We start from the raw sequence: 17,499 nt of genomic DNA, 5'->3' as shown, positions 1-17,499 counted from the left end.
TGTGTCATAGTGTGATGATGATGGATCGTTTTAGAAGGTGATATTGAATTCACACTCGATTCTTATCTATTGGATCTTGCTCTTGTAGGGATGATTTTACAGTTCTTTCCAAAGTGCTGAGATAGTTTTCACAATCTCCAAATTCAGATCTTAATCGTTCTGTGAGTTGGAAGAGGTATTCCTTGTTTGGTCCACTGGGTCCAATTGCCCTACAAATTATGGTAGCATCATCCACAAGGCCATTCTCAGATGGACCAATAAACTCTGTATTTTCAAGTGTATTGATAGAACCAACATAGAGAATTGCCTTCTTTTCTTCAATAGAGTTGTCATCTTTGACCAGATAACACGTGGTCAGAGTTCTGAAATAACCTCCTTTTTCTCGATAGTCCAATAATTTAAAAGTTTCTAATGCAAGATCACGAGGAATTAAATAACACATTCCATATAAATTTACATCCTTTGCATCAAATTCTTTTTCCTCTATTGCTAGTTTTGAATTCTCTCCATATTTTAAAATTTGATTTTTGTAATCTGCTTCTGTCACAACTGTGAGTACTCTTCCTGGAAATTCAAAATTACCTCTATGGTCTCTACTAATTTGCCAAAATCTTCGTTTGTATCCTTTGATGTATCCTCTGTATTTTTGTGAAAATTGAAAATCTGCTTTCCAAATTAAACTTCCATAACTGCCACATGTCACAAACATTTGAATTCATTCGAAAAATTTAGTTCAAAAAATTCGAAATATTTTTTAAATAATTAAACTTGGTCTTTGAACATACCCAAATAAATAAATTCCTCCATCTCTTAATGTTTGTTCATCCGATTCAAGTAAATCTTCAATGGTTATATCATGATCTTTGGCTCTCAAGTGTTTCCGATACATTTCTTCGAGCGTCAAATCCGAATTCTTCTCATCCTCCGACAGTACATAGAGTTCATGATTTTCCTTATTATTTTCTTGATGCCCTGTTGTATTTGTTGGTGTTGAAAACGAATGGCTGGTATTGGAATTTAACATTTTTTTGACAATTCCAGGAGGATGAGAAGAATTGGTTTTTAATTTGTAACAAAGCAAAGAGGATGAAACGTCAAAGCCATTCGGAGTGTGCTGTGGAATGACAGTCAGCAGAATTCTAGAGGAGTGACCACTAGCACTAGTGCGGACCCACAAATCCGATCCGATCCATGTGCATCTTCTCAGCATTGGTCTCTCTGAGTTGTTGTTGTTATTCAATTCAAGAATTGCTTTCAATTTTTTGTATTTTCTGAAATATTATTCAATTCTGCCAGCACCACCACCAATATTCAGAACAAAATCATCTCAAAGTACAAATAACAATATACACGATCGAGTCTTTGACAATTTGATAATCGGAGAGAGTTTTGTCATTTTGTAACAACTTGCCTTTGAAAGCGAGTCGTTGTTGAGCGAGAGGTAAACCTTCCGATTCTTGAATGAGTTGTTTGAGTGTTTCAATGGTATCGCTCATCTCAAGTTCAAACATGATGAGCTTGCCTGTTTGATTCTTGACGTGAATTTGCATGTGATGTTTTTTTCGTTGTAAAAGTGTTTCTAGAACAAGATGATGAACAACATGTTTCAAGATCTTTGAATCCAAAGAATCATCGCGATCAAGAACAACCACGAGATCCCCACATTACACTTTCATCACTCTGCCCTAATAAATGATTCAGGTTTTCACCTGAAATTCATCTAAAGACACCTGCCATGAAGTGACTCACTTTGATCCACATTTCATTTATGCACTACGTCAAGCAGAGAGGTGACTGACACACACTCTCTCGACGAACACCACTGCCAGCACATCAAAGATTTTGACTCGAGTCCCAGCCATTCACTTTACAACAACAACTCATAAAAAAAATGGGCAAAACTAGATTCTTGGACTTGCTCCGTCCAGCCATGGCAATCTTGCCAGAAGTTGCCAAGCCTGCAAAGACTGTAAAATTCCAAGAGAAGGTCTTATGGACGGCTGTTGCTCTCTTTATTTATTTGGTCTGTTGTCAGATCCCTGTATACGGAATTCGTAATGCTTCATCTAGCGATCCTTTGTATTGGATGCGTGTGATTTTAGCTTCAAACAGAGGTACACTCATGGAACTTGGTATTTCTCCAGTCATCACTGCTGGATTGATTATACAGCTTCTCAGTGGTGCAGGTTTGATTGATGTGAATCAGAATAGCGAAGAAGATAAGGTCTTACTCGATGGTGCTCAAAAGTTCTTTGGTCTTATCATGACCATCATTGAAGCTGTGGCTTATGTTTCATCAGGAATGTACGGAGATGTGAGAGAACTTGGTCTTGTTACAGCTCTTCTCATTGTCTTGCAATTGTTCGTTGCTGGTATTGTTTGTTTGTTGTTGGACGAATTGTTGCAAAAGGGCTACGGATTAGGTTCTGGTATCTCCTTGTTCATTGCTACAAACATTTGCGAAACTATCATTTGGAAGAGCTTCTCACCATCAACAATCAATACTGGTAGAGGAGTTGAATTTGAAGGTGCTATCATTGCTCTTTTCCAATTATTGATTACTCGTAGTGATAAGGTTAGAGCTTTGAAGGAAGCTTTCTATAGACCAAATCTTCCAAACATTACCAACTTGTTGGCAACAATTTTGGTCTTTTTGATTGTCATTTACTTCCAAGGTTTCCGTGTTGAGTTGCCATTGAGATCATCAAGACAAAAGGGTAATGCAGGAACCTATCCAATTCGTTTGTTCTACACAAGCAACATGCCAATCATCTTGCAAACTGCTTTGGTCTCTCAACTTTTCCTCTTCTCTCAAGTGTTGTACAAGAGATTTGGAGACAATATTCTCATTGCTTTGCTCGGTAGATGGGAAACACCACAATATGGTCAAGCTGTTCCAGTTGGTGGTTTGATTTATTACATTTCTCCACCAGCAAACTTGAACGAAATGTTGATGGATCCAATCCATGCTCTTTTATACATTGCTTTCATGTTAGGTTCTTGTGCTTTGTTCTCTAAACTCTGGATTCACGTCAGTGGTGCTTCTCCAAAGCACGTTGCTGATCAACTCAAGGAACAAGGATTGATTCTCGTCGGTCACAGAGACCAACCAAAGGAAATGATTAAGACTTTGGAGAAGTACATTCCAATTGCTGCTGCCTTCGGTGGTATGTGCATTGGAGCCCTCACTGTCATTGCTGACTTCTTGGGTGCCATTGGTAGTGGTACTGGTATTCTCTTGGCTGTCGGTATCATTTATCAATACTTTGAAATGTTCAGTCGTCAACAAGATGAATTGGAAATTCCTTTCCTGAGTGGACAATAATGTAATTAATAATGATGATTTAACAAAATAATACTATTTAAGTTTTGAAATTTGAATTGTAGTTTTGTTTCAATATCATGAAAGTGTGACGAAAATTCAATTCAGTAGATCTTGTCATATGAGCTTGCCGAATATTTTCAATTTCTTTGTCTTAAACAAAAATGCATGCTTCCTATCTTGCCAACATTTCAAAACCAAGCAATGGCAGCAATGTGCAATCGTCATCATCATTGCCATCATCATCATCCTCACCAAATTCACAAATGATGGTTCACTTTTACATTGAAGAAGGCATTGTTTCATGTCCTTGGTGTGGAGTCGATTTGGGAACCTTCACTCCCATTATCAATTCCGAACACACCAGTTGCAGCACCATAATGACTCGGAATCAGACCTTTCAGGTTGTATGGATCCTAGAATGCAGCGAATGCAACCGAGTGTTTAAATTGAATGTCGGTCAGAGATCCACCCACAAACTCGTATCGAATCCTTCTTCTTCTTCTTCCGACTCTTCCTCTTCATTTTCCTATTAATTTGCTTCTCGCTTGTTTTCGCTTAGGCCTCATCATCATCATGGGGTTTTCAAATAGGACAGAAGTATGTCCTACGATGGGACCCAACAAAGTCTTTTAATGAGTTGGGCTTAAAAAGGCTTTCTCGCACTAGCTAGTGAAATTAATCTCCGATCACCAAAAAATATTAAAAGACCCTTCATCACTCGAGGAACCAACACAACCACCCATATTTAACATTCAACAACAACACCCCAACAACCTATTCAACAACAACAACAACAAGTAGTAGTTCAACCCTTCTTGATCAATAGATTTCCAATGAATGATCAAGAAATGGATGAATCAACCCGGAGTATGAAATATGATCAACCACAACAAGAAAAATATGGGGTCCATACGATGGACACACGGCACACTGGCCTCACGAGGTCGACGATGAGAGTATTTAATGTTCAACAATTAGCAGATGATGAGATGTGTTGTGTGATGGATTTCTTGGTGAATGACATTCCTACTGTCATGGCCGTGTCTACTTGCTGCAAACGTTTTCGATGTCTTGTATTGGAAAAGTTGAATTTTGAACAAGTCTATTTTCACAGAATGTTATTGTGTGATGAGAGTATCAATTATTTGAGAAACAAGTTATTGATTCAAGTCTTGTTTAAGAATAGCTTGGAATTCAGAAAGTGGTGTCTTGTCACTCGAAAATATAGACAAGTAGTTCCCAATTTGGTGGTAGAATCTGATGCTTCAGTGCAACCTGTCACTTTGGAAGTGCCTGCAGCTGATGTTGCATCAGATGACAAACAAGAATACCATGATTCTTATCATGCATTGGATCATTTGATTGTCGAAAAGAAGAATAGTTACAAAATTCTGTATTATAATTTATTTTCTAACTGTTTGGATCTAATCGTAGAAAAAGCCTCTCAAGAATTCTATCGTCACCCTTCTTCTACGACTGTCACTAGCAAGACATCAGACAAATCTAACATGTACAATTTATTTCAACAACTTACGTATAGTGTGATTGATTTTCAACAGAATGAAATTACCTTTGAACGAGAATTAGCATGGGGAATATCAAATCAAAATTTGATTATTCAAGATGGACTGATCAAAACTCTCTTTTCTCTTCATTTACTGACCTTATTGACAATCATTGTATTTCAATGGATTATGTATGATCAACTTCTTGAATCTATTATTTTGTTATTTTTATTTTCGGTGACACTTGGAGTTACTTTAACCTTGTGCTGGAGCATTGGACACTTTCCTCTCTTTTCGTGGTTCTATTGGCTATATTATGGCTCTTTGGACTTGTTTCGAATCGAAGAGCAATGTAATCTCATATCAACTGCAAATCATAACAACCACTACGAGAACAAGGATATTTCAAAACTTATTTCAACACTTCACATGCACGGAATTGCATTGTTGAAACATTTTCGAATGGCCAGAGCATATTTTATATACTATTACCATCTATTGATGAGGGCTCAATTGAAACAAGTGGTAAGAGAGTTATGCGAGAAGAATAATGTGAAAGAGCAATTCCAGATGAGGTTTGAAATTTTGTGTCACAACGCCTGGTGGAATTCATTAATTGATCTTTCCGATGATATTCTCTCCACAAGATTTTTCATATGTGTCTTGGACATTGTGTCTGTTCTTGCATTTTCTCTATGGCTTGGAAATTCGTCACTTCAAAAGTATATCAACCACGAAATTTTGAAAATGGTACGATTTCTAATCATTCATGGATGCCTTTTGATTTCCTCCATTGAATTATTTGATATTGTTCGATCCTATATAGTGACGAATAACAACACGTTTAGTGAGTGCTCCATCAAGTTGAGAGAAAGACGGCAAAAAGCAGAGGACACCATCCGGTGGAAAGATGCCATAAAGCTGTTCATTCGAAGACCTTTGGCCATGTTTTTACTAATTGTGACACGGATTTATTTTGTTTCCTATGTTGTCAGCATGACACAATAAAACAACTAATTGTTGACTGTCAGGCAGACATGCTATGACATTAATTCTTCGGTAAAACGTATTACTTCTGCAATAAAGATCGAACTTTCTTGTAAATAAGTTTCAAATGCATATTTTTCGGCCGTATGGTTTCAAAAGGAATTTGTTCTCTGCTGTGAATGGTTTTCATGATAATTGCCAAATCTTGGGTTTTCCTTATTTTTGTTTCCATTTCACAACTACCTTGCAAAAGAATGGACACTGGATCCACCACAGCATTTGCAGCAGAGTTCGATCCAACATTTCCGCTTCCAACAACTCCTCCTTGGTCGTGAGCATTCACAGCACTGGTGCCTCCACTGGATTTGCCTTCCATAATTCCTTCACGAATGACAATCATTTGAATGTCATCAATGGATATAAATTGTCGAGAGACTTGCTTACTATCAACGAGAATGGTTTCATGTTGTTGTGCTTGATTGTTTTCTTCATTCAAGTGATAGATCAATAAATAAAGTAATAAATTAACAATATTAGCTTTTTGTGGTTTGGACTTGTTGTCATCCATGGTAGAAATATCCATTTCAATTTTTTCAAGTTGAATTCCTTTGTTAGGGGTGACTGTTAAAATTTCAGTGGAATAATAATAAAGGGGAGTGGATTGAGAAGAGAATGGAGTTGTGGTCAGAAGAGATGTTGTCACTTCAAATTTGTTTTTCCTCAAGCTAAGCACATGGTACAGAAAATGCAATGGAGATGGATATTTCTTAAAGAGAATTACTAAACACTGAATAGGTACTCCACTTAACAATACTAGTATGCACATCAAAGATAATTGAAAAAATAGCCCTAGTATACCAATTTGTCCCCAATAAATGACCAAATTTAGCAAAATATATACAACAACGAGGATGGGAATTATTGACGCAATCAGTCCTCCACAAAGAACCATAAAATAAGAAAATGGATCATTCATCAGTAAATGATTAAGCCTCAACAAGGTTCTATAATAGGGCATTGTATGAATTTCAAATCGTTCAGATTTTGTAGTTTCTTCAATGTGATGAGCAAAAGAATAATAATTTCGGGATGTGTGTTTCGCTTTTCGTTCTGAAATTGAAGAAGACGATGAATCAAAATAACTCGGATATTCATTATCATCATCTTTTTTGCCTGGTGATGATAATTTTCTTAACATCAAATCATTCAACCACTTTATAATAATATTGTTTTGTAAAATTAACTTCGGAAGAGCTTGGAAAATTATTAGTTTCGTTAATGATGATGATGGGGATGAGGATGTTGGTAATGCTTGATTTGTTGTATTGTTGATGACTTGGACATAGTTGTTTCGGGAAGGAGTTGACTCATGCACACTTTCAGCCATTTTTTCGTGTTGGTTTTTTAATTGAGAACTTCCATTTTTGAAAGTTTCCTTTTTCTTTCTTTGGTGCCTCTATGCATTGTTCATGGTTGTGGATATATAAAAACTGGGAAATAAAACATTCAATCACAAATGATTTTATATATAAATACTCGAGTACGACACATCACTCAAAGGCAAATTAGAACTTTCATGTACAACGTTCACATGCAAATTATTAGTTTCATTCATCATGACATGAATGTCACCCTATATTCATTGCTTATTTCTTAATGAGTAACCCATACAGAAATGTACAAACATTGCTGCAACCATTTTTCCTGTGTTATATTCCTCAATGATTGGATTATATTCACTGAGATCAAATAGTTGAACTTTTTGTTGAGATCCTGCATAAAAACAAATATCCAATGCATTTTGTGCACTCAATCCAAGTGGAGATGGACATGAAACACCTGTGACGTAGGCCATTGAAATACTGTCCAAATCAAAACTAACAAAGATTTGTTCTGTATTCTCAAAATCCTTCTCAACCACTTGTCGAAATGCATTCATGGCTCCTGCCGACTCGACATCTTTGGAAAGCCAATAGATTTTGCCTCCCTTCTCCAACACATAATTGGCATGAATTTGTGAACATTGAGAACCCTGAGCTGCAAATTCTACAAAATGTTGACCCTTAAATCCAGGTGTTTCCAATAGTCTTCGGAAAGGTGATCCCGAATGATGTTTACCATTCTTTAAATCTCGCACGTCCAAATGAGCATCCAAATTGACCACTCCAACCGAATGGAATTGTCTCACATGTCGCAGCAAAGCCTTTGCATTGGGATAACTCTGATCATTTCCTCCACCCAAAACAAACACTGCGCCCACCTTTAATTGATGCAAAGCCTTGTAAACAAATTCTTCTAATAATTCATGAGCCTTCTCTAAATTGGTTTCATCATCATCCTCCTCGAGATGAACATCTCCGAGATCAACAATTTTCAAATGTGAGCAATCAGTACCCATCTCCCTATTGATGACAGTACCAGCACGTCGGATCATCTTACGGAAGGATTCAGGTCCCTTCTTGGCTCCCACTCGACCACCATTACGTTTCACTCCTTCATCAAAGGGAAATCCAATCAGTGCAATATCAATCTTTTCATCCTTGTATTGAGAAATAAAGTATTCCAATCCATGTTGTTGAATTATTGGAGCAGCATTGAAAATTAATTCTCCAATCCGAACATCATCACTTGAAGAGAGAACCTTTTCGGAATGACTTTTCAATTCAGACATTTTTAAAAGACTTTTAATGAAGAAGATTACAAAGAGATCCTTTTTCCAAACCAAATATAATCAAAAGAGAAAGAAGGAGAAGAAATCAAAAGCCTCTTCCGTTCGATTCCAAATTGATGGACATGGAGAAGCCAAGGTGTATATAACCATGATGATCATGGTTTGAACATGGTCCTTTTGACATGAATTCTTCGTTTCATGAAGTTGGCATCTCCAAAAGGATCGAAGTGAAAGTAGCATTTGAGGTTCACCGCACACACACGCGTTCCCAAAAACTATAAATTCAAACACCATTTTGCTAAATAAAAGAAGCGTCTCTTGGAACAGTAAAAGAAAGAAACGTACAGCAACAATGAGCAGGTCGAAAAAGAACAAAGGTCTGGTCATTGGCCCTTTGATAGTGTGCGTACGAGGAGGAGGAGGAGGAAGGAATTCTTTGGAAAAGGTTCTCCGATGATGGAATCATTGTCTAGCACTGTCAAAGGGCAATTTAAATCTTCATGTTGATGAAATAGAAGAATCTGAATCTATCGTTTCGTTTGTTTCTCGAGAGTGTCTCAGGATTTAACATGTTTATTCAATAAAGTTTTTCAACTTGTTCAAACTTGAGGATCTGAATGACTTTGAAAAAAAAGACACGTGTTTTTCTATTCAATGTCTCCAACCTCTATCCTCTGAAATTGCGCATTTCATCCCCGAAATGACCCATTTCAAAACGAGACGACTCGACTCTGAACATCATTTTTCGGACCAAAAAAAATGTTTCCTTTCTACTCAATGGCGAATCATGGCAGTATTAGCAGCAGTAGCAACAGCACAAGCCTTGTTCAACAGAATCACACGTATCGGAGGCTGACACCCCTTTCTCATCAGCAATCAACTTTGATAGATTCTACTCCGAATATGAATACTCAGAGTTATAATTTGAATTTTGGAAATACTATTGGAGTACCGTCTTTGAGTTTTTCATCATCATCTTACTCGCCGTTTCCTGTAAATTATCACGAAGAGCAATCGGAGGAAAAGAAAAAAGATGCAAATTTTCTGTCTCTATGGGAGCAAAGACATCGATGGAAATTATTTGCAAATCATTCGCCATGGTTCTCCATGTGTTTTATTTGTTTGGTATTATTGATGGTTTCTTTAGGAATTTTGTTGAGCATTGTGTTTTTTGTGTTGCAGGAAGATGAGTTTGACCAATTGAAAATTGGAATTTTGATGATGTTTAATGAGAATAAGAGAAATGATTGGCGTTTGAAATATTCGACAAAAAGCGATGAAAAATATTTGAAATTCGTTGTGATTGGTGGGTTTTTAGTCATGAAAAAGTATTATTAATCGTAATTGTGACAATTGAAATTTAATATTGGACATCATTGTGACACAAATGAACGGTGGAAAATTAGGTGATTGGGGAAGAAGGGGTTTATTTAATCAATCTGAAGTGGCTGAGCAAATGGAATATTATTGTAAAAATTATGGATGCAATTTTGTGATAAGTACTGGTGATAATTTTTATCAAGGTAAATAATTATTTAATAATTGCTCTTTTATTTGAATCACAATATTTATCATCAATAGATGGAGTTAAATCAGTGGACGACATTTTGTTTAAAGAAAGGTTAGCATGATTTTTTCTAAAATAATTTTTTACTTAGCCTTAACCATGTTATTTCCAATTTTATAGCTTTGAAGATGTTTACAATCAAGAAACACTTTCAAAACTTCCCTTTCTGAGCGTACTGGGAAATCATTGTTATAGATCCAACCCGTATGCTCAAGTAGAATATACTCAATATGAAAAATCTACAAAGAGACTTTACATTCCATCTGAATATTTCACAGAGGTCATGTATTTTCCAGAACATAGAATACTCGCCTCGAAAAATTCTGCCTCTAGTGACACAACAAATTCTGACGAGAAGAAACAATCTGTGAATTCACACATGTCTAACCTCTCTAAAAAGATGACACAACACGACTTTCGAGTCCAATTTCTATTCCTTGACACCAATCCATTCATTCAGAGGTATTATTCACATCCCAAAATGAATCAACATGCACTTCACAAGACCAGTAATTTGAGAGCTCAATTAGGATTTATGGAAAACATAATGAACGAGTTGGACGAAAAAATTGAAAATGGCAAAACGGATCAAATCCCTTATTTTATTAATTCAGAAAGAAGGAAAACGACCACGAGTCAACAACAAAATGGTCCTGACGCCAGTACCAATGATTCTCCTCCTTCTTCCTCATCAACAAACGTTCCACTTTGGAGAATTGCAATTGGTCATCATCCTCTCTATTCTGCAAGCAGTCACGGCGACAGTGATGATCTAGTCGATCGACTTTTGCCCTTTTTCAAAAAAAACTGGAATTTCTCTCTATTTTAGTGGTCACGATCACAATTTGCAATATCTCAAATTACCTGACAATTCTTTACATCAATTTATTTCAGGAGCTGGATCTGCTGTTCGATTTGATGTCGTGCCCCATCATCCCTATCTTCAATCTTATCAACAAGAATCAGGCTTCATGTATGTGAGACTCTCCAAGGATTTATTGGATGTTTCATTTGTTAGTTTGGAAGGTCAGGTGACTAATCGTGTGAAAATTCTAAAACAGCATTCATGAAAAATTGATCGCTGTTATCATGGATTGACATGGAAATTGACGACAAGGGACAACACTGATGAAAATGATCAGGACTGGTTTTCTCAAATTTTCAATCTGAGGGTTTTTGTAAGCAATACACACACCTTCCTTTCCAATGAGGTTTTTGAATTCCTCCCTTGTGGAAACCATTCGAACATTTTTCTTGCAGACTTGACAATAATTGTTGCGAGCAGCTCAAAAAGTTTGGTGTGAAACTGTTCATTCCCTCAAGTTTTGGAGTGAATTACAACAAATGGGTGGTCCTCCAAGTTTCCAACCATTAAGCCAACAAAAGGTTATTGATGAATATTGCAGATTTTGTCTTTCGAAAATCTTGTTTACAAAAAATGACTCAACAAAAGCAAACGGAAATGTCAAATTCAATTGCTGATCAAACAATGGTCAAGGATGATCAGGATGAACAACATAAATGCGGAGTAGATGATCATCCAACGACTCGTACAGCCGAATTGGTTGATGATATGGTTTTTCATATTTTGCAATATATTGATTCCGAAACAATCCTCCGAGTGTGTATGCTCATTTCAAAACAATGGTATTCAAAATCACTTGAAATTCCGTTGAGTTTGGATTTTTCGGCAGGAAAGAGGCTTGATCCGGATACTTTGGCCTCCATGGTTTCGTGTCCAAATATAAAGAACTTAACCTTTCTTGATCTGTACGATAGCCAGATCAAACATGAATCTATATTGCTGCTCACATCGAGCAAATATTTAAGTAATCTTCAAGAGTTGTTATTAGATTGGAACGATTTGTCAGCGGATGATATTATTGCGATTGCGAATAACAAATACTTTTCAAATTTGACAACGTTGAACATGGAAGAAAATCAATCAAGTGAAACTAGTATAAAGGCCATCGCAGAGAGCAAGTATTTGAAAAAATTGAAAACGCTTCACCTGGGATATGGACAGCTTGGTAATGACGGAGTCAATATGCTTTTGCGAAGTGAAAACTTGCATAATCTTACTGAACTACATTTAGGAGATGTCTCCATGAATGAAGCAGGAATACAAGAGCTTGTAGCACCAACATCTCGAATTGAAAATTTAGTTATACTTGATTTGCATTTGGCCAATCTTGAAGATGAGGGAGTGGCAACACTTGTTAGATGTGAAAGGTTGAAAAATCTCACCTCACTCGATATCTATCAAACAGAGGTTACACATAAAGGGGTTAAAGCGCTCACTAATAGCCCTTACATGAAAAATCTCACACATATTGATCTGGGATATAACGAAATCGGACCTGAAGGCATTAAACTGATTGCCAGTAGCGAAAACATGAAAAGTTTAAAGAAACTACAATTGGATGAAACATCTTTGAAAGTAGAGGGAATTCGACATTTAGCTTCAAGCAATCTGATGCAAAATTTAGCGAGTTTAAGTGTAGAGTATTGCTCTATAAATAGTGAAGGGCTAAAATTGCTTAGTGAAAGCGAGCATTTGAAAAACTTAACCAAATTGTCAATTGGAGGCAACAACATACAGGTTGAAGGCATTCGAGCACTGACAGAAAGCAAATATTTAAGGTTGAAAAAGCTCGATTTAGCAGAAAATGATGTTGGCGATGAAGCAGCTCAGCTGATCGCCTGCAGTGAAACCATGAAAAACTTGACGAAATTGTTTTTAAATATGAACAAGATTAAGCCAGAAGGGGTCAAATACATTGCGAATAGCCCGTATATGAAAAATTTAAAAGTTTTGCATTTAGGACACAATGAGATTGGAGATGATGGAGCCACCTATATTGCAAATAGTTCATTCCTGACACACTTGACTGATTTAGATTTAGCCAGCAACGGTCTTACAGACATTAGCCTCCATGCAATTTCGAAAAGCTACATTTTGCAAAAATTGACATCACTGAGTCTAGATTTCAACGAGCATTCCGAAGAGGGCCTTAAATCTATTGCCTTCAGCGAATGTTTAACATTACAACTTACCGATTTAAGCATTTCCACAAATATTTTAAAGGAAAAACAACGGTTTAAAGATCTTTCAGAAATATCTTTGAAGAAACTGAGAAAGTATATGTTGAATTTAGAATTGAATTCAGAATTGAATTTAGAACATCTAAATAATAATAATAATGACAAACGCTCAAAAGTGACAACCTCTTTACGGTGGTACGTGGCTCCTCTTTCTGTACTGATTGCTTTATTGTCAATTGGTTTCTTTTATTACGGATGAAATTCATTTACAAGAACAATGTTGACCAACTTGGCCTTTTCACCTTTCGCTACATGTGAAACAGATGGATATTTGTCCTCATGCACTTCTCCAATAAAGAACTTAGACAAGACAGAAGCAACAACAACAAGATTTTGTTTTTGAATTTTGTTTTTCAAAAAGAAGAAAAAATGTCCAGCGGTTATGGAGTGAGAACCAAGAACGGAAGATGCTACAATCTTTGGATGGACTACAGAAGCTGTATGTACCATACGGATCAACCAAAGAATTGTAGCACAAATTTGGAGGATTTTGTGGAGTGTTTACATCACTACAAAGAGGTATGATGAATGTTTTTTTAAATCATCACATGATACGAATCATCTTATGGTCTTTTCCGTTGTTGTTGTTGTTGCTATTTTGCTGAAATGTGTTTTGATGAAAATATATATTAAAACTAACGTGATGATGATGTTGTGGGTTTATATCGGATATGATGGCTTTTGATTTTGGACGTCCCTTTACCAACATGGTTTTGGACTCACTCAACAACAACAACAATATTTAAATCATCATCCGCTTATTGTTTGGAATTTATAATTTTCGTTCATCATCATTCTTCAACAAACGCCATTCTTTAATTTTATTATAATTCATCATCATGAAACATTTCCAAATAACAGTCCGAATGGCACAAGAGAGTCGAAAAAAAGATTTATGAAAAGAGAGAAGAGAATCAAAACTTGCTTTTGAAGGCTGCTAAAGCAAAATCTGGTGAGACTTCAAGTCATCATCATTAATGATCATGAGCATTGTATAGTTCGAAACACAAATTAATATAATATTATTTTGGATTTTATTTTCATCATGTTGCCACTCTTCTCAGTCTAGTATATCATCAAGCTTGTTGTTGGTCGAAAATGGTGAAAATGTATTTCACCAGAAGAAATTCCTTGTCATCACCAAAAAGTACAAAACATGAACCACGTGCATCATGCAGGTGCATCTGCATTAGTGCCCCAATACAAACCAGGAAGCCCATAAAAGGTGATTAGATGGTGCGGTTGAAATTGCAAACGTTCCTGAAGACATTTCTTCATACATTTTCATCCCTTTAAAAAATACAAAACCAACCATTCAGAGAATTGTTGTGGTTCTCTTTCACAAGGATTTGGTACCTGAAAGATTTTTCAAATTCACAATTTTGTTCATAACATCATCATCAAAAAGATGAGCCAACCACCACCACCACCACTTACCCGTCCATCCCCATCCTCAACAGAAGAAGAACCCAAAGACTCTTCAGAAGGTAATTTTGTTCAAATGAGCATTCCAGATGAGGCATCCTCCTCCGCAAACAACAACAACAACAGCCGACAACGATCGACCTCAAGAACTCGTGATGGTCCTCTCTCTCCAACAGTAAAGACTGCAGTTCCGAGCGATGTTTGGGATCTCACTCATCGTCATCATCACCACAAGAAAACACCTCCACACAGTTCTTCTCAAACGAAATTGGAAAGTTTGAAGGACACTACCGTTGCATCCCTCCATAAATCACCTTCTGGTTTGTTATCGGTGAAAGATACTACTGCCAGTGTGAACCATAAGAATTCTGTCAGTCATCATTCAAAAACTAAACTTACTTTGGACATTATTCGAAAATTACCAAAGGCAGAACTACATCGTCATTTGGATGGTTCTGTTCGTGTCGAGACAATTATTGAGCTTGCCAAGGAACAAGGAGTTCAATTACCAACATTTGATGTCGAAGAGTTGAGAAAACTTGTCAGTGTTTCAAACGATTGTGCCTCTCTTGTTGAATATTTACGTGGTTTTGACATTTCACTCTCTGTCATGCAAAAGAGATACAGTATTACAAGAATTATGTATGAAGTGTGTGAAGATGCTTGGAATGATGGTGTGAAATATTTAGAAGTAAGATTTTCACCAATTCTTCACACTAAGGGAGGCCTCTCCTTGTCATCTGTGATGGAAGCTGTTGTGGCTGGTCGTGTCATGGCTGAAATGAATTTGGGAATTATTTGTAGAATTATTGTTTCTGGTATGAGACAATTAGACAGCAAAATTACTCGTCAACTTGCAGAAATTGCATGGCGTTATCGAGATCGGTAAGTTTTTTTTTGTTCTGACAAAAAATTAGTTTTAATTATTTTTTGTTTTGGAACATTCCAATTGTGCCAATCCATGATTGAAATGATGCTATCTATCACTTTACAACATTTGATCATGTCACCACTTGACCACAATTTTTAACATCATTCTTACAGTGGTGTTGCTGCTTTCGACCTTGCAGGTCCAGAGAATGGCTTTTCTTCTAAAAATCATGCAGCTGCCTTTGAATTGGTTCATCGTAGAATGTTGAACTGTACTCTACACAGCGGTGAGGCAAGTGGTTGGGAATCTGTTCAAGATAGTATTCGTTTTTGTGGTGCTCAACGTATTGGACATGGTGTTGCATTGAAGGAAAATCTTGAATTGACACAATATGTTGCAAATCACAGAATTCCTGTCGAAGTTTGTATTACTAGTAATCTTCAAACAAAGGCCATCAAAAAGTTTGAGGAACATCCTATTCGTGAATTTTTCGATTATGGACTCGTTTTAGTGCCATGTACCGACAACACCACCGTCAGCAATGTGACACTCTCTGAAGAATACTTGTTGATTCAAGACAAGTTTGGATTCTCCATTAAGGATATTATTAGACTTATTGATTATGGCTTCCGTTCTGCATTCTTGGACTTGTCGATTAAGAATCGACTCAGAGCAGATGCTCTTCACACCGTACAGGTCATTCTTTCCAATGAAGGATACGACTTGACAAGTGCATTCTCTGCCAAATCAGCTGTCGATTTAGGTTTCGATTTCAACAATCGAGCTGAAGTTCTTGGAGTAGACTATGATTTGTACAAGAGTGAAACGATGAGACAATTTATTAATGCAATTCCAAAGGCTGATGTGAATTGTCGTTTCAATGGTTCTGTTTCGATTGACACCTTGTGGACCAATTATACCCATGATGAATATTCCACAGAGTTCATTAATTTGGAATTGGAAATGTTAGGCCTCGAAAGGTTCACCACTAAGAACGAATTGGAAATGCTCATTAGACCACCTGGAACAAACCACAACAAACACACCATTGATCGTGCCGTTCATGTCATGTCCTTATTCTTACAAACCAAATCTCAAATTCTTAGAGGATGTGAAGACATTTTAGAAAAAGCAGCTGCCGATAATGTGGCCTATATTGAATTACAAATTCGTCCCACCATGCACACAAAGAGAGGTCTCAATCCACAAGAGGTATTAGACATGATCATTGTGAGTACAAATGAATGTAGTAAGAGACTCAATATTCAAGTTGGATTGGTCGTTTATGGAGATCACACTTCCGATGGTGTCGATCAATTGAAAGAATTGGCTCTTCTCACCATTCGAAACAAGAAGAGTTTGTGTGGTTTTGGATTCTTTGGTTACAATGACGAGAAGGGAGATCTTTCAGAAGATTTAATTCCAATCTTTAACATGCTCAAGAATCATCAAATTAGTGTGTGTTGCAGTGCTGGATTTTACAATCCCATGAGTGTCATTCCAGCCATTCACGATGTAGGAGCTTCACGATTGAGTGGATGTTTTTCAATTCACAAAGATCCTTCTGTGATGAGTTATTTAGCCAATAATGGTGTTCCTATTGAAATTAGTATGACAGATACTTTGCGTCGTTTGACAAGAGATGTGGATGAATTTGCTGGATCTGCAGTGAGACTCTTCCTGGATCGAGGTATTAAGGTTGCTCCATGTTCATTGGATCTCACCTTGTATAACATGACGAGATCTGAGAATTTCTACAATATGGCAAAAGAATGTAATTTGAGCTTGAATGAAGTGGTTCAACTCATGCTCATTGGATTTCGTATTTGTTATCAAAATTATTGGACAAGAAAGGAAATGTTTGTGGATGCCTATCACAAAATGTTGAAATTTGCAGATGAACTCAAAATTCCATTCGACACGGATAGTTTCTCACTATTCTGTACCACCTATGCTCCTTTTAATAAGGATTAAATTGTCACACATTATGTTCTTCATTTAAAGTTTTTACTTTTTATAGTACTTTTCGAGATCAGAGGATAT

The 17,499-nt window shown here is 36.6% G+C and overlaps 10 protein-coding genes across 10 annotated transcripts; 7 read left to right on the top strand and 3 right to left on the bottom strand.

Moving 5' to 3' along the window:
• Positions 1-49: 49 nt before the first annotated feature.
• On the bottom strand, positions 50-1,024 carry FDP41_000372 (uncharacterized protein; the record flags this gene model as incomplete). Its single annotated transcript, XM_044707055.1, has 2 exons — positions 50-689; positions 786-1,024. 2 exons carry the CDS (start codon positions 1,022-1,024, stop codon positions 50-52), a joined length of 879 nt encoding a protein of 292 aa, XP_044569186.1.
• An 867-nt stretch (positions 1,025-1,891) lies between these two features.
• On the top strand, positions 1,892-3,325 carry FDP41_000371 (uncharacterized protein; the record flags this gene model as incomplete). The annotated part of the gene is made up of 1 exon (XM_044707044.1): positions 1,892-3,325. One exon carries the CDS (start codon positions 1,892-1,894, stop codon positions 3,323-3,325), a length of 1,434 nt encoding a protein of 477 aa, XP_044569185.1.
• Positions 3,326-3,486: 161 nt separating this feature from the next.
• FDP41_000370 (uncharacterized protein) lies at positions 3,487-3,858 on the top strand (the record flags this gene model as incomplete). The annotated part of the gene is made up of 1 exon (XM_044707033.1): positions 3,487-3,858. The coding sequence occupies one exon, from the start codon at positions 3,487-3,489 to the stop codon at positions 3,856-3,858; it is 372 nt and encodes a 123-aa protein (XP_044569184.1).
• A 315-nt stretch (positions 3,859-4,173) lies between these two features.
• On the top strand, positions 4,174-5,838 carry FDP41_000369 (uncharacterized protein; the record flags this gene model as incomplete). Its single annotated transcript, XM_044707021.1, has 1 exon — positions 4,174-5,838. The coding sequence occupies one exon, from the start codon at positions 4,174-4,176 to the stop codon at positions 5,836-5,838; it is 1,665 nt and encodes a 554-aa protein (XP_044569183.1).
• A 61-nt stretch (positions 5,839-5,899) lies between these two features.
• On the bottom strand, positions 5,900-7,204 carry FDP41_000368 (uncharacterized protein; the record flags this gene model as incomplete). The annotated part of the gene is made up of 1 exon (XM_044707010.1): positions 5,900-7,204. One exon carries the CDS (start codon positions 7,202-7,204, stop codon positions 5,900-5,902), a length of 1,305 nt encoding a protein of 434 aa, XP_044569182.1.
• A 252-nt stretch (positions 7,205-7,456) lies between these two features.
• Positions 7,457-8,488, bottom strand: FDP41_000367 (uncharacterized protein; the record flags this gene model as incomplete). The annotated part of the gene is made up of 1 exon (XM_044706999.1): positions 7,457-8,488. The coding sequence occupies one exon, from the start codon at positions 8,486-8,488 to the stop codon at positions 7,457-7,459; it is 1,032 nt and encodes a 343-aa protein (XP_044569181.1).
• Positions 8,489-9,247: 759 nt separating this feature from the next.
• FDP41_000366 (uncharacterized protein) lies at positions 9,248-11,125 on the top strand (the record flags this gene model as incomplete). Its single annotated transcript, XM_044706988.1, has 5 exons — positions 9,248-9,794; positions 9,895-10,011; positions 10,070-10,109; positions 10,176-10,819; positions 10,950-11,125. 5 exons carry the CDS (start codon positions 9,248-9,250, stop codon positions 11,123-11,125), a joined length of 1,524 nt encoding a protein of 507 aa, XP_044569180.1.
• Positions 11,126-11,493: 368 nt separating this feature from the next.
• FDP41_000365 (uncharacterized protein) lies at positions 11,494-13,359 on the top strand (the record flags this gene model as incomplete). Its single annotated transcript, XM_044706977.1, has 1 exon — positions 11,494-13,359. The coding sequence occupies one exon, from the start codon at positions 11,494-11,496 to the stop codon at positions 13,357-13,359; it is 1,866 nt and encodes a 621-aa protein (XP_044569179.1).
• Positions 13,360-13,529: 170 nt separating this feature from the next.
• Positions 13,530-14,138, top strand: FDP41_000364 (uncharacterized protein; the record flags this gene model as incomplete). Its single annotated transcript, XM_044706966.1, has 2 exons — positions 13,530-13,679; positions 14,022-14,138. The coding sequence occupies 2 exons, from the start codon at positions 13,530-13,532 to the stop codon at positions 14,136-14,138; spliced, it is 267 nt and encodes an 88-aa protein (XP_044569178.1).
• A 430-nt stretch (positions 14,139-14,568) lies between these two features.
• On the top strand, positions 14,569-17,430 carry FDP41_000363 (uncharacterized protein; the record flags this gene model as incomplete). Its single annotated transcript, XM_044706955.1, has 2 exons — positions 14,569-15,470; positions 15,630-17,430. 2 exons carry the CDS (start codon positions 14,569-14,571, stop codon positions 17,428-17,430), a joined length of 2,703 nt encoding a protein of 900 aa, XP_044569177.1.
• Between the last annotated feature and the right edge of the window lie 69 nt (positions 17,431-17,499).

The sequence above is a fragment of the Naegleria fowleri genome (genome assembly GCF_008403515.1).
Source record: "Naegleria fowleri strain ATCC 30894 chromosome Unknown tig2, whole genome shotgun sequence".
Taxonomy (NCBI): Eukaryota; Heterolobosea; class Eutetramitea; order Acrasida; family Naegleriidae; genus Naegleria; species Naegleria fowleri.
This window is presented reverse-complemented; position numbering and strand designations above follow the sequence as displayed.